At 36.2% G+C, this 16,043-nt stretch overlaps 3 protein-coding genes across 3 annotated transcripts; all 3 read right to left on the bottom strand.

Moving 5' to 3' along the window:
• Positions 1 to 4,183: 4,183 nt before the first annotated feature.
• Positions 4,184 to 4,895, bottom strand: CBG28116 (the record flags this gene model as incomplete). Its single annotated transcript, XM_045240674.1, has 2 exons — positions 4,184 to 4,285; positions 4,710 to 4,895. 2 exons carry the CDS (start codon positions 4,893 to 4,895, stop codon positions 4,184 to 4,186), a joined length of 288 nt encoding a protein of 95 aa, XP_045098702.1.
• Positions 4,896 to 6,903: 2,008 nt separating this feature from the next.
• On the bottom strand, positions 6,904 to 11,637 carry CBG07250 (the record flags this gene model as incomplete). The annotated part of the gene is made up of 7 exons (XM_045240675.1): positions 6,904 to 7,068; positions 7,115 to 7,203; positions 7,673 to 8,401; positions 8,495 to 8,666; positions 9,680 to 9,850; positions 11,327 to 11,421; positions 11,571 to 11,637. The coding sequence occupies 7 exons, from the start codon at positions 11,635 to 11,637 to the stop codon at positions 6,904 to 6,906; spliced, it is 1,488 nt and encodes a 495-aa protein (XP_045093575.1).
• A 991-nt stretch (positions 11,638 to 12,628) lies between these two features.
• Positions 12,629 to 15,662, bottom strand: CBG07249 (the record flags this gene model as incomplete). The annotated part of the gene is made up of 9 exons (XM_045240676.1): positions 12,629 to 12,921; positions 13,470 to 13,596; positions 13,650 to 13,761; positions 14,116 to 14,299; positions 14,344 to 14,592; positions 14,642 to 14,746; positions 14,790 to 14,896; positions 15,411 to 15,503; positions 15,550 to 15,662. 9 exons carry the CDS (start codon positions 15,660 to 15,662, stop codon positions 12,629 to 12,631), a joined length of 1,383 nt encoding a protein of 460 aa, XP_045093576.1.
• Between the last annotated feature and the right edge of the window lie 381 nt (positions 15,663 to 16,043).

The following is a 16,043-nucleotide window of genomic DNA, read 5'->3' on the forward strand; positions in this document are numbered from 1 at the left end:
TTTTTTTTAACTTCCTGCGTTTCTTATCTCTCAAAAAGCACCTGGTCGATACAGTGCAAAATGAACAGAACAGGTGAACATTTGATTAGATTTTGGCTAGAACAAAAGTCAATCAGGGGAATTTTAACCCTACATTTTTGAGAAATATGTGAGCAATCGGAAAATGTTCTCTCAAAGAGCATTTAGTTAAAAATTAAGTTTTTAATTAGTCAAAACAGTAAGCACTGTCTCATTGGACCAGTTTCGCTCAAGTAAATTACTGTGGATAACAAAGATTGTTTTACATATTCAAATTTTTATGTCACTAACAAATCAGTTATTCGGAAACTAAAATCAGTAAATCAGAAAATATCTTCCAGAAAAAATCAGAAAATGTCAAAGTCGTGAAGTGAGAAATAGTAAGAGATAAAACCTAAAATTAAAGTATTATGAACACAAGGAAGCCGAAATCTAATTTTCGAAGTTTTCTTACCAAATTTGGTTTGAACTGGAGAGAGCACTATGTTATGATAAACAAAAAAGTGTTTTAGAAGGCAAAATTCAATAAAATGGCTAGAAGTCTCAAAAATGGAGTCAAGAACAACACGGGAAAAACTCCGCGGCGCAAATAAAAATTAAATTATGCTGAAGAGATGCGTAAATCGAAAAATAATGATTGATAAAGAAATAATTTGTGTGAAAATCATAATCATCTATTTTTCGTCAGAAATTTAACGTGAAAATAAGGCTTTGATAGTTTGCGATAAGTTTTTAGAAGAGAGATAAACGAATATTCGAATTTCGAAGATTTAGAAGAAATAGAGGAAAGAAACAGATTTCAAGAAAAGTGCAAGGATGAATCACGAAAAGCCAAAAATTGGGCCAAAAATATTTCTCACCTCAATTCCCACTAAACACCATAGACGCTCAGTTTGCGCCTCAAAAACTCCAGAATGAAAGCGGGCCGGGATGGCTCTCGAGGGGGAACCCGCCAGAAGTTTTGAACTAAAATTATGTAGACGTCTAGGCTCTCTTGACTTCGATCAATATATTTGAGTTACTCTGTACAACGTAAAATAGCTAGACCGGTCGAAAAATTGAGGGAGCGGGAAAGCGAAAGATTGGGCACAACTAAGAGGTGTTAGAGAGAAAAGTAAGTGAAATGAGAGGCTGGTGTGGAGAAAAAGACAGACCGACCAGAGTGTGTGCTTGCGCCGTGGCGACTGCCTCAACTAAAGCCTTCTCCATCGTTCCACTCAGTCTTGGTTGACAAAAAAAAAAGAGAGGACCTTGACTCTTTACACATTTCTTTTTGTTTTTCGTATTTCTTCTCATTCGTTATCCATCCATCTTTTATGTTGCCACACAAGGAAGATCTTCGCAACTTTCATGGGGGAACTGTCTAGGTTGCCAAACAAGGCGGGAGGAAACAAAAGAAGACTATGGAAAGGGCAGCTGATACCGGAAAACAAAAGTTATGGGGAAAGAAAAAAACCTCAATGTGTGCCTGTTTTAAATTATTGCATACTTTTTTGAAGATTTTCTTTTGACAAATCCCTAAAAAATGTTTTCTCATGCACTCATTTTCTACCGCAAAATAAGTAATTTTTCGAATAGCGGACTCCTCATTCAATGATGATAGTATAATTTTTCATCGAAATAAGCAGAAATGTCGAGGTGAACAGAAACAGATGGCTTAAATGCTTTGAGTTCTTCTGCGAGCTAGAAGATTGCCATGAAAAAATTCTCATTTTGAAAATGCGTTCTGAGAGAAGCAGTAAATTCTCAAATTTTAGAATTTTCCTAATTTTCAACTTTGAGCCAATTTATCTCGGCTCCCGTCCAAGATATTAAAATTTAGTCAACTGTTAATTTTTTATCACAATATCAGATCTATTTAATCAGTTCACAAATTTTTGATATCTTTCACAAGACCCCAGAAAAACAGGCTCGAAGTTCAAAGTTGATAGGGCCATTCTATTAGAGTGTTTACGCCAGTTTTTTTTTTCAAAATCATGATATATCTGATTTGACGAGTTGTGCATAACATTTTTTACTAAATATTGAAGTGATGAGCCGGAACCATGTGCCAAAATTTTAGACAGCTCGAACTTTTTGAAAATTCTGGATCCAAATCGAAAGTTGAGCAACGTTTTTGTATCAAAAGAAAGACGCAAATATGTATTTCATTTCATTTAACAGTGGCTGTTTGGTATCCTTTCAAAAGTTGTATTACCTACCTGAACTTTCTCCATTCCAAGGTTTTATGCAAATGAGAATGATTCAAAAGATTCGATTTGTAAAGATTGTCAAGTGTTCCTCGAAAAACAACTTTTTGAAGTCTCAAAACTTTCGAAAATTTCAAAGTTATATGAATATTTAGAGGAAAAGTTAAAACAGAAGGGCTAGAATACTTTCCAAGTGTTATTAATCTACCGTGAAACCTCTAGTAGAAGGGCGTCCCACTGTCAACATTGAGCTCCGTTATCTCGACTAATATCAAAGATATAAAAATATATGTTTCAACTGCAAAAATGTTAATTATAGTATCACCAATATTTTATCAGTTGACAGATTTTTGATATCTCTAATTGGAAGCGAGATAAACGCCTTAAAGTTGGAAGTTGAGGGGCTTTTCTGTAACAGGTTTTACGGTGTTCAAGACATTCCAACTGACGGACCGCAATACTTATTTTTAGGTACATTAACTATCCGTATCAAAAAAAATATTGATCTTGTTCCGCTTGAGACTCATAGATTACAAGCTGACGAAGGAAGCTTTCAATGCTGGAATCAATCAATTCAAATTTGGTGTTCAATCTTCCGGGAGAATTCGTTACAAAAACGGACTAAAGTACTAAGAACAACTCGAAGAAACGGCAAAAAGCAAAAAACGAACAACTACGGTCTCAGCTTTCAAATTGCTCACAAGTTATTAGAGTATCAGGTTTCGGATATTCAAAATAGGAAGAGAACACCTGTTTGCGCAGGGATTCGGATTAGGCATTCAACAAGTATAGAAAAAGGCAAAAAGGTAACATAACTGTGAGTATATAAAAAAATAAATTATACCTAAAAACCTAGTAGCCACACCAGGAGGTCTAAAAAAGTTGAGTTCAAAACTTGGTTCATTTAAATAAAACCGTTTGGCGCGCGGGTGACATCATAAGTAGAACGGCGGAGCGCCGTTGCGCGCGCAACAGGTTTAGAGAGAAAAGAGAGAAAGGTAACTGCAAGCGTAGCTATGCGTTTTTATTCAGCTTGTGGAAAAAAGGAAAAACGAAAAGAAACCAAACAAAGCAGAAAGCTTCTTCGCCATGAAGTACCATGAAGTGACATAGTAATATCTCCATGGTTAAACGTGCACTACCCACTTTTGAAGCACCAACCCTTGTACTCCCTCCTTTAATAACAATATTTTCCATCATTGCGTTTTATCTGTCATTTTAGATTTAGAGAAAAAAAATGTTTGAAGCCCTGTTCCTACGATAATCACAATTCACAAATTTCAAAAGTTTCACCTTTTCTGAATACCAGCCTCTTTGTTCCTCAGTGCACCATTCCGGACACCCGGCTCGTAACAATGCCACCCCAACCGGAAACTATTTCCAGACAGAGCAACGGTCCACACAAGAGTCAGAAACGAAATCCCCTCCATTTTCAGCCCTATCAGAACTGAAGACATTTAGAATAATCCTACAATATTCACAACGACCACTTGTTGTCTGCAGCGATATCAAGAGTTCAAAGTAAAAGAGAATCAAAGTTCACCGTTTGCTTTTGCTCCCAGAATAGATTTTCTATGCAAAATCCTGGAGCATACTGTAGAGTGTTATTTTACAAACTATATATGCTAGCTCCCAATTTGGACCATTCATTCCAAAGAGAATATGGTTGTGCTACAAAAACTTTATTTCGGTTCTGTTAAGGTTTCAAAGATTGGGAAAAAATAATGAGAATTGATGGATATTAGGAGTAGACAAGGGTATTCAGAATGTGACACTACTAGAATTTGAAACAGTGAGTTTGGGATTTTGATGGAAGTTAATTTTAGGGGAAACATCGGTCCAAAAGCAAGTGGAGACATCAGAAAGGTGGGAAAGTTCGCATTTGTAAATAAACGAATTGTGCAATAAAATCCAAATAAAAATAGCAGTTGTATAGGGTGTAACGAAGACGTGATTTCTTGAACAGTCTAATAAATCTAGAAGTTGCCCACGAAGTTGTTGATAGCCAACCAGCCCATGAAAATGAAGAATCCAATGGCGATTACAGCTGCAGCAAATTCCATCACTCTGATCAAAACCTGGAAAAAAATAATTCCACCTAGTAGCGTCCAATAAAAAAAAACCAAAAACGTATTTTCAGTTTCGGATATTTTTAACGTTTTCAAAAGTCCGAAGCTCGGCTGTAAAATTTCGCATCACTTGGAAAACTTCGGAGGGTGCAAAATAGACCTAGATTGGAAACTTTACATTCACAGAATTTTTGGAAATTCCTAGTATTTGAGCTATACGCCGATTTTTGAAAAAAAACACTCGTTTTTCACGTTTGTAGTACAAAAATGGGTCAAAACAGTAATTCAGGAATCGGCTAATAGCTAAAATTTTGAAATTTTACAAAAAAATTTTGTGAATGCAAAGTTTTTGGTCACAATGACCGAAAAGCAATTGAGAATACGTTTTTGTATATCTTATAGACCAATACTGTAGCTATTGGACTGCTCTTACTTTTTCATGAAATTGGCATAAGTACTTCTCCGGCTCCATGAAGAACCGAAGAATTTTCTGTGGAACGCGGACTGGTTCATAGCAAGTGAAGACATGGAATATTTTTTCTTCTTTTTTGTGCTCTTTGATGTACCTGCAGAGAAGGCACTTTGGAGCGGTTTCATCAGAAGTGTGATTGCATCTCATATTGAGGATTGGGAAGGGGTGGGTAAGCTCCAAAGTGAGCAACAACAGATTTCAGACAATGAAGACTCCAGTGGCTTCAAAGAAATGGGCGGAGCTTATCGACTCTCAAGCCCTGCAGAAATAGGCGGAGCTTCTGTCTATTCTTCTTCTGACGTGCAATAGAATACGATATCGCACGGAGGAGAGCCATGTTTTTGAGAAGGGAAGATTGTTCTGTCCAGAATTTCGGATGAGATCAGGAAGATTCTAGAATGAAGCGAGGGTGCAAGGCAAAGGAATTTTGACATACGCACGTTGACAAATTTTGTAATTTTTGAAGGAATTATAATCGTCACTATATTCAAAATCTATTTTGGGAAGGAGTGCGATTGAAAGATATCGATAAGAAAGATATTTTGATGAGACATTTGTCAAAGATCATAGAGTGGTAGAAGTGAGGTGAAAACGATTTCCCGAATACTTTAAAAACGGTTTCCCGAATACTTAAAAAAAATTATATTTTTGAAGTTGGAAGTTACGGTTGCCTTTGTTTCTCACAAAATCCATGAATCTCTTCGAGAACGCCTCTACAGTGGCACGGAGGTATTTTGAGGGTAACTTGGCCCGCCATTGGTCCAAACTTTTCCCCAACCACTCCAAATTAGGATGTGGACGTGCTGGGACCCTCGACTGAAAAATTCCACATGCGGAATTGTCAAGTAGAATCATGTCCGGCGACGAGGGTGACTATTCGCAAGTCTTGAAAAGTTGTGCTTGCATTTAACACATTCAACATCTCATTCTTCACCTTCCACCCTTTCTATATAAGACTTCTGACTTAATCCAGATAAAGCGCGCACCGTGTCCATATTCAGTACCCTTTTCAGACGTGCTCACCGACAATTTTCTGTTTTCTTTTTTACAAAACCCTCTTGAATACATAACAAAGAGCTTCTGACTTGACATTATACATGTCTGATCGTTTCAAATATTCCCCAAGATGTCTAAAATTTTTGTGATAACACGGAACTTTCCTCGTCTGTTTGATGTGATGTTTGAGAAGACCGAGTTATTGGTAACTTGACAGGTATCGTAAAAATGGTTTTCGATAGCGAAAAAACAGAAGATTTCCAATATCAAAGAACCAGGGAACAATGCTTGATTTTCGTTAACCGTAGTTCCCCTGATACAAGCTAACCCAAACCGTCACTCTTACGACAGACAATTTTATCATTTTCGAATTTAAATAAATATTTGTACTGTATCTCTCGCAATTTTCGAAAAAAAAAACATCTATTCTGATCTGACAACACCTGCTCCATTTTTGGTTCATTCTCACCTTTGATGATTTTTCCTTGGGAAGCAATGACTCATCATAATATCCCTGGTGCACATTTGCACAGTGCCTCGTCATTATTGTTCTTGCATTCTTCCAGAGGATCATGTTGTCCATTTTTTTAACAAGGTGAAATTTTAAAAACCATAAGATTTTTGACAGTCTGTACCTCGGCTCTAGTTAGAACAACTAGGGAAATGATTTCTGTACCATTTTCGACTATTTTTGAAATCTGACTTTTGACGTTTTTCTTGAGGGGATTCAATGTTTTATCTTATGAAACAGATGGAAATTTTGAAAAAAATTTTTTTCTAAACATATCATCCAAAAACTGAATTTCAAGGTTTTTCGGGATTTCCTAAGGTTGTGTACTTTTGAGATCTTTTATCTGCAAGACAACGATTTTCCAAGGATAATGTTCACGAATACATCCAAAGAATTTACAAAAATCTGCAACAGTTCCTTAGCAAGAGAAATTTATTGATATTAAAACATGAAACGAGTCATGATGCTTCAAAAATAAAAGAACAAGAGTATAGTTTCTCAGATACAACTCGATTATTATACGATTTGATCAAACGCCACATTATTAATTCAAAATTCAAGCTTAAAGTTGTATATGTTTGGGTTACCCATTCCCTAGGTCACCAGAAGAAAAATAAATTAAAATTTTAAAAAACAAATAAAGAAAAATTAATCGTCCTCGGCCTCCAAATTGAACAGTGGTGCGATTCGTTTTTCGCGTTGCGAAAAACACAGATCTTGGCAATTTTGTTCAAAGAGAATTGGAAGTTCTTCCATTTCTTCCATTGAAGAGCAGCGAGGATAGTGATAAGCGACACATACAGATGATCCCTTCTGGAAGTTTCGAAATTTGAAAATTATTGAAAAAAAAATGACATACCGGGCGGTACCATCTCTTCACAAACTTGGGGTCGACACCATCCGAGCAAGTATTCTTGATAATTTTGCAGCAACGCTTGTTGACCTCACCTGGAAGTTTTTAGGTTGATTTTATGTACAGTAACGGTCAATAGCATCTACAAAAACGTGTTTTCAGTTGATTTTTGGCTTTTTCAAGAGTCTGTAAAGTTTTCGATTACTTTAAAACTTAGTGAGTCTAAAACTTATCTAGATTGAAAACTTCACGTTCATAGAATTTTTTGAAAAATCATAGACTTTTAGGTATTTGTCAATGTCTGAAAAATACCTAATTTTGGCGGGTTTTTGCACAAAAAGTTGTGAAAATGGGTGTCTTTCAGAAATCGGAATATAGCTAAAAAACTGGAATTTGCAAAAAATTCTGTAAATACAAGTTTTAAATCTAGGTCAGTTTTGCACCATTCGAAGTTTTCAAAATGACCTTCAGAGCTCCAGTCTCTTGAAAATGGTTAAACTAACTGATAAATATATTTTTGTATATATTATTGACAGGTACAGTATATTCGTTGAGAAAACTCACACTCAGGATTGGTATCTAGCGGGATTGGATCATCAGCCAATGTTTGAACAATTTCGTTGGTCATATAAAGTTGAGCAGTAATTTCTGAAGCGTGTTTCCTTGTGTTTGGAACATATCCTCCAGTTTTTGGCCAGTATAGCAGAGGACTAGTTGTTGTAGAATGTGTTTCATAGAAATCAGGTGTCGTTGCGAAATCTTCCAAGCCGTGTGAAGCGGTTGGGAGTTCTTGGGTAGTGGTGGTCTCTGGAGCAATCGTTGTCGTGGTTCTGGTTGCAGTAGATGGCATTTTAGTAGTATCATGATAATTTCTGGTGGCTATTCTCTCCTCTGTGACAAATGCTGGCACTTCTGTAGTTGTGGAACTTGGCGGATATGGAGAAATCACATTTGGCAATGTAACACTAGATGAGCTCAAAGCTCCAGAATTTATTAACGCCTGTCTCTGCCGATAAGCATCCACAAGTAGCTTGGAAAGTTTCCTATTTCTCTTCATGGCACTCTTAATGTATTTTTCATCTAATGGTTGATTGGTATCCAGTGCCTGCTCGATTCTTCTGAGCAAGTTGCTCACAGAGTGGTCATTGGATGGTCGGCGACTTCTTAAACCGCGCTCGGTAGATGGTGTGTATATTGGAAGGCCCCCAGCACGTCCGAAAGATTGAAGATGTTCTCGATAAGAAGGTGTTGGTGTAGAGGAAACCACGGCGGCAGAAATCCATTTGTTAGCGACTGAAATATTGCGGATGAAGGGAGACAAAGAAAAAAAACCGGTGGTAATCAGCTACAGTTAGAAAGTGGACACGCGTAATTAGGAGTACTTACTGTCATCTCGCCATTGCTTGTTTGTTAGTTGTTGTGTTGAGATATCAATAATTGGAGTGTTTGTATTGACCAGATTATCGGAGGGTTGAGGACCATAACGACGGTTTATGGCGTCGTCCAGTTTAAAAAGTTGCTCGGTTTCGCTGACGAATTTTCGTTTCATGGCTGCTTGCTGAGATTATTACAGATTGTAAGGAAATTTATAAAAAAGCGTTGGAAGACTTTAAAAAGTTTTTTTTTCCAAATATACAAAAATATTTCAGTTGTTTGTTGGCATTTGCAGGAGCCAGGAACTCCGCTACGAAGTTACCGATCAGTTTGAAATTTTCGAAGTTTGTAAAACAGATCGTTATTGAAAATTTAGCACTTACAGAATTTTTTGAAAATTCCTATTTTTTTGCTATTTACAAATTTCAGAGGGGCACCTGCTTTTCGGCGCATTTTTGTTTTTGTAATTGTGGTGTATTTCAGAAATCAGCCAAAAATCTAGGAAACCGTAAATCTTTTATTATAAGAGTCCCTCTAATAGAAGGGCTCTCCGCTAGGGGCTTGAAAAAAAGAAGTACCCCTGTAATAGAAGGGCTCTTTGATGTGTGCTTTTTTGGAAATTTCCGTAAGTTTCCATAGTGAAATATTTCGGTAATTCCACAATTTTACAGAAAACAGATTTTTAACAATTTTGAACAAAAATTTACCAACTTACTAATGAAAAATTTTGTAAAAAACCTTCGAAAATAAAAGAAAAACTTCAATTAAAAGTCCATGTAATAGAATTATCTTCCGGAAATACCTTGGAACAATAAAAGAGCAGGCCCTTCTAATACAAGTTTTACGCCGATTTCGAAAATTCTGTGAATGGGAAAATTACAGAAAATTACGAAATTTGACAGCCGAGTTCCAGACTTCTCAAATTAGCCAAAATGACCGCAAATAAACAGAAAATTATGTTTTTGTATATCTTATTGACCGTTACTGTAAATACCGTATTTGCTCTAATAGAAGCCTACCCTATGCTTGCTTAATCATTTCGGTTTCTTTAAAAGATATCAGCAATTTTTAACTGATAAGTCATTTATCATAATATCATCTATTTTTTATCAGTTGGCGATTTTTGATATCCTTCACAGTAATCGAAGTTATCGAGCTCAAAGTTGACAGTTCTTTTGGGCATCTATTAGAACTCACCGTTCTAACATCGGCATCTCTTCCAAACCCCATCTTTTTCATTTGTCTCTCTACCAAATCATTTGTAGATTCTGCAGTAGTTGCCAGAATCGGATCCCTTCCATACTGATCTCTACCAATCTCGACAGGAAGTGGCTGTTGTGTAGTTGTGGTCGTCTGTTCGTAATTGGCCTGTAACAGACTACCTTAGCAGACAGACACTGACAATTATTGCACTTTACTCTCTCTTCCACTTGTTCAATTATACCTTTGCACCCGTATTAGAAACTCGAAAGTGACATTCAACTCCCTTCTTTTAGCCACTAACTGACGAATCAGATTGGAGGAGGAAACGAGTGAGGAAAAATGACCTACAAAGCGCGGGAAAAGTATTGTGGAACGTTCAAGAAGATGAAACAAGAAGTGGAAGAAAGGAGAAGATAGTGAAGGGGGGTAATAGGCACGAGGCTATAAATCAAACGACTTGAATTGCTTTTTGAAACAGGTGGAGCGGTTGGTCAAAGATTGCATCTAAATTAGTCTACTTCTTTTTTGATGGTATTTTCTAGAATGTAATAGGAATTATCAGATAAAAGGTTTCAAGTCCCTATAGGCTTTGGAAATCGTTATCGACTTTCATTAAAACCAATTCCATATTTCCTCTAATAGAGGGCCAACCAAGCCGTCAACTTTAAGCCCAATTATCTCAATTTCTGTGAAAGATATCAAAATTTTGTCAACTGATAAATTGGTCATCATCATATTACCAATATTTTAGCAGTTGACAACTTTTTGATATCTTTCACAGAAATAGGGACAATTGGCAATTATCGTTTGGGAGTTGTAACTTCTATCAAGACCATAACTTTTTTTCATTTTGGTAAAAAATTGTGTACCATCTTTTCTCTGATAGCCCACCAAAACTGTCAACTTTAAGCTCGATTATCTCGATTACTGTCAAAGATATCAAAAAACTGTTAACTGATAAATTATTTATCATAATATCACCAATATTTCATCAGTTAACAAGATTTTTATATCTGATACAGCGATCGAGATAATTGAGCTCAAAATTGACTGTCCAAATAGGCTTCAATTAGAGGAAGCACGATATGAACTTACACCAACGCCACTAGCAGTCCCAAAAATCGTTATTCCTTCTTTATTCACAGTCTAAGCGTTAAAAATTCTACGCGACTAGCTAATAAAACTCAGATTTTTCTTTTTTAGATAAGCTTGTGTTCTAACGCCTTCTGGACTGTCTATGACCGAGTGGAATGTGGAATCACGGGAGGATACATGAGAAATGGGAGATGAGCTGAGATAGATAACGAACAAAAGGAGAGCGCGTGCACTTTAGATGATCAGAAATCGTGGTTTTTTAATTTTCAGATGATATGATGTGGTTTTTCAGATTTTCAAAGTAATACCAAAAGTGAAATGGTATTAATGGAATTTATGTGCAAAAAACATTTCGAAAATCGTAAGCTAATATAATGACTTCTAACGTTTAACTTTGAGCCAATTTATCTCGGTTTCGGTCAGAGATATGAAAAAGTTGTCAACTAATAAAACATTTTTCATAAAATGATAAACATTTTGTTAGTTGACAATTGTCTTGTATCTTAAACAGGAAGCTAGATAAATCCTCTCAAAGTTGCGACTCACCTGCTTCTCCGCTTCACACTCTGTCTTATCACAATACTTGGTTTCATATAAATGTGGACATAATCTCTGATCATTCTTCCTTCTTCTGTTAGCTCCTGAAGTGGTGGTTGGAGAACATCTCGATTTCTAACAATTAGACCTCGCTGACATCCACCATGACACTTGGACCAGGTTCCCCATTCCGATACAATGCATTCTACAACTCAGTTTGTTACGAAATTCTAAGTACAAAGATTTTTTTTACCTGATTGCGTTGATATCCGTATCAGGAAGCACGAGGCTAAGAAGAATGAGAGTTTCCAAAATTTCATTCTTGGATTACCTTTACCTGAAAGTTATTATAGCAAAATATTATTCAACGCTCCAAAAGATATAAAAGGAAGCAATAATTCAAGAAAGCTTGGATAAGAAGAAGGATAATTCTTCAAAAAGGGTGTGAAAATGAATGTTGTGTAAGAGGCATCGGAAAAATGAATAGTGCGAAGTGCCCCGCCCCCTATCAAGCCTTCGCATCTTCTGCTTTTTGTGGTTACTGTAGAGACGCGGAATGTCTCTTCTATCCCCCGCTGTTCCTGCGTTCTTCCCTCTTTTTCTTCCTCATCCAGCCCCCCATTAAGGATTTGTCGCACTTTTTTCCTCGCGGGGCGGCACAATTCACCTAAATTTTGAAGATAACCATCAGCAAAATCCGTCCGAAAAGAACGATGGCCCTTATTCCCTTTTTTCGGCGCGAGTCAGTGTTCCAATGTTTGCATTCCGATGTCAAGTTTTTGTCACATTTCTGTATTATCTAACGAATTTCAGTTTTATATGTGTCACAGTCGTTTTTTTACGAATCGGAAATTCAGACGCATGGCTATTGGACCAACCTCAAAAGAGAAGGTGTCATGATTTACGAACGCCGATCTTTTGATTTATGGACTCGGTAGAAGGTGGGGTCTTAGAAAAATGGGGATCCAAGTTTTCAAAATGTTTGAATTGACTCATTGAGAACACAATGGTCAATTAAATTAGTGACTGGTAGTATCCTTCATTGTGTCAGTTATCCTGCAAACCTTTTTTAATTTGATCTATCAAACTTTGAAATTTCATTTGAAACCAAAACATTTACCAAAAAATCGGGGAAAAACTGAAAATACGTGAACGGGATTGATGATCGAATGGAATGTACTATTTAGAGAAAAAACATGTAAATAATACGATAATTCACAACTGAACCTGATATAGCTAGAGAACCATTTTAAAATTACCCAATTGAAACCATGAAAGCAAGAAAAAAAATAATAAAAGAGGAAAAATAAGTTAGTGTCTAAATCTAGTGTCTCCTGACTTTCTGATAAGGCTCAACACTGCAATCGAAGTCAAAGCGGAGATCAAAAATATTACATCGAACCAGCGGTGATAAAAATTGAATTGAAGATCGCCAAGGATTCTGGTTAGAATGATACGGTACTCAGGTGGAACGTTCATCCGCATGAGAAGCACACTCGAGACGAAATACATTCCCATAATTTGAGCGAATCCGAGAACGATGATGTTAGAAGAGCGAACGTTGGAGATAGAAACAAAGAACTTGGCCATGGTGATTAGAAGACCTGGAAATGTGAAATTGAGGGTTTCTCAAAGACGTCCAAGACGTCTTCAGCACACCCTTTTGAACTTTTCAGTGCGTAAGCAAGGAAATGTATGTGGTAAAAGGATTTTTTCGGTATTTGCGAAAATTTAGAATTTTTCGGAATTAGGGGATTTCTTGGAGTTTGGAATAATAACATTTCTGTAATCTCAAACATTCGGAATTTTCCAATTATTTTTGAATTTCAGATTCATTTTTCAGAACTAAAAATAAAAACTCGTAAAATTAATTTTCGTTGTGTGGCATCAAACATATAGCACTTTTGAAATTCCGAAATTTCTTGAATTTTGGAATTTTTCCAGTTCGAAAAATTCGAAATGTGCAGAATCTCATTCTTAGCAGTAAAAAAATATTTTATTGAAATAACTACATTCGGAATGTCATTCCGAATTATATTTTTCGAAACTTTTTCTAAATATCGAATTCATTCTCCCACATTTTTGAGGACCATGTTCAAACCATATGGTTTTTTCACTTCTCTCATCCTCCCATTTTCACCCATCTTCTCACCTCGAACTGACGTGATCGCAATGACTCCAACCAAGAAGAAGGAGATGTACTGCGACCAGTATCGTACGTCCATCTCGATTCCAACATAATTCACACTGATCTCTATCATGCGGGTGACAGGGTCTACCTGAAGGAAAGAAAAAACCAGCTGTGTTAGTTTAATGTCTATGACTCATTTACCTTTCCGACACGGTCAAACAAAATGTTGATGAGGGAAATGAAGATTTTCCAGATGCAATATAGTGAGAAGAAGTGTCCAAGAACATTGAAGTACATTCCGAGGAACGTTTTGCTGGAACATTTTCATAATGGAACATTTTGTAAATTTTATGTGTTCACGAAAAACTGTATTCTTGCATACTTTTGGAAAGTTAGGGCCTGGTGTTCCCACAATTCATCAATTTTTCCGGCATTTCATCAATTTTTCCAAAAAAAAACTTCGATAAAAATTACTGTAAACCTGGGCTGAAACGGGCCGGCCGGGCCTAAAAAACTCTGGAAAAGCTCGGTTCGTAGAAAACATTTATTTTTCTCATCGTTTTAGAATTTCGGTCAGTTTTTTATCACTGAAATTTTCCAATTTTTTCATTTGGATGAATTCTCTATTTTCTCCGTTTTTTTTCCATTTTTGCTTCCGAATTTTTACCTGAACGCCACTCTATCCAACATATTCCTCAACTCCACCAATTCCAGAAACAAATATCTACTCAGCGTTTCCAATGGCTTGATTTCACTCTGCATTCGATTGATTTGAGAATGCAAGTTACTTTCATTAGTACTTTCGCTAAAGTTTGACCACAATTTGGACAGGAAACCTGGCTCTTGAGATGCTATAAGAAAATTATGTTGCAAAATTCAGTTCCAGGAAACTCACACTTCTCCGAATTCAGTCTTTTCAGCTCCAATTGATTTCTAGCTAATTTTCGCTTCTTGCTCACAATCATATCCATCGCATGAGTCAGCCTTTTCTCAAGTTGTTGTGCTTGGATGTTTTCTACAGGTCTCATGAATATTGTCATGTAGGTGTATGGAGCATTCACTGCTCCGAATCCTGACAGCACCGCCATAACTGTGACTCCAATAACACCAACTCTTGAGATGACTTGCTCAATGGTGAAGATTCCTAGAAAACAAAAAATCGTATTCAGATGTTTCTTGAAAATTACACAAACCATGTTTTGCACTCAAAGCTGGGAATGGATCTCCAATCTTCCAGAAGAAATAGAGGAATACGAACCAAGAGAAGAAGGTGAGTGGAATGTGGAGCTTCGATTGAACTGAAACCAGAAGATGATATGCTGATAAAAAAGGGAGACTCACTAAAAGTGACACTCTGTATCAACAAATACGCCATGTACATTGGAATGAGGACAACCAATGTGAACAGAATGATTGCTAAGCAGTTGGTCCAGCATTTTTGGCGAGATCTGTGAAAAATAATATGAATTTAGAACTTTTTGTAAAACTAGCTCAGTTCTAGCGGTGTGTGAAAATGCTAGTATTTTTTTTTCGTAAAAAACCTGTCTCAAGAAATCACAGTTACAGTTCCCAACACCGTCAAATTTGAGCTCTATTATCTCCACTACTACAAAAAATATGAAAAATGTGTCCACTGATAAAATGTGTCTGATATCATTATATATAATTTATCAGTTGACAACATTTCCACAGCTCAAAGTTAAAGGATAAGAGACCCTATGTTACAGGTTTCACAGTATTTCCATTTTTCACCTTATATTGATTTTACTAAACGTTCAAAATCCAATTTTTGATTATCTTTTAATTTCATTATCAAAAATATAAAACCAATAAACTATTTAAAAAATTCTAAGAACCAAAAAAATCCAATGGCCAAAAAAAGATCTAGGAAAGCGATAATTTTTGCAATCAACTAATTCCAATTCGAGAAAAAAAAAATCAAAAATGGTGGAAAAAACTCACAATGGATCCAAAACATCGGCGATTTCAAAGATGATCAACTCAAAAAGTGAGCAGGATAAAGAGAAAGTGAAGGAAAATATGAATTGAACAAGTCTGAAAAATTCTAAACTTTTTTTTCCAAATTTTCCCCAAGTCTTACCTATTATGCACTTCGTAATTTTTGAACAACTGTCTTGTATAAAATACCCAACCGGCTACGAAAAACACGATCAACGAAGCGAAAACCACCCAAGCATCATAACTCCCTTCCATATTTGTGCATTGATGATGGTTTTAACTTTTAATAAAACTTTTTGAAAGGCAAAAAACGGATTCTAAAGGTACTATTGGTATTGGCTAGGTACAAGTGTCATTTTTCCAACTGGGGAAGAAGATTTGCATAACAAAAATGTAAAAAAAAACTTCATAACATTCAATATACAAAAAATGTGTTCAAAAGACGAGAAAGAAAAAAAAACCACAACCATATTTTTTTTCAGTTAACCACAGATGTACTATTTTAAAGAACAAAGATTAGAAAGAGTTTTGTAGAATTGACAAGACGAAAAAGAACATTTGTGCACACGCGGAGCTCAAAAAGTATCACATTAAAGGTTATCGATAGAAAGTGAACATTTTTCGTTGAGGGTAATT

Source organism: Caenorhabditis briggsae (assembly GCF_000004555.2).
Source record: "Caenorhabditis briggsae complete genome, chrX, whole genome shotgun sequence".
NCBI classification, from domain to species: domain Eukaryota; kingdom Metazoa; phylum Nematoda; class Chromadorea; order Rhabditida; family Rhabditidae; genus Caenorhabditis; species Caenorhabditis briggsae.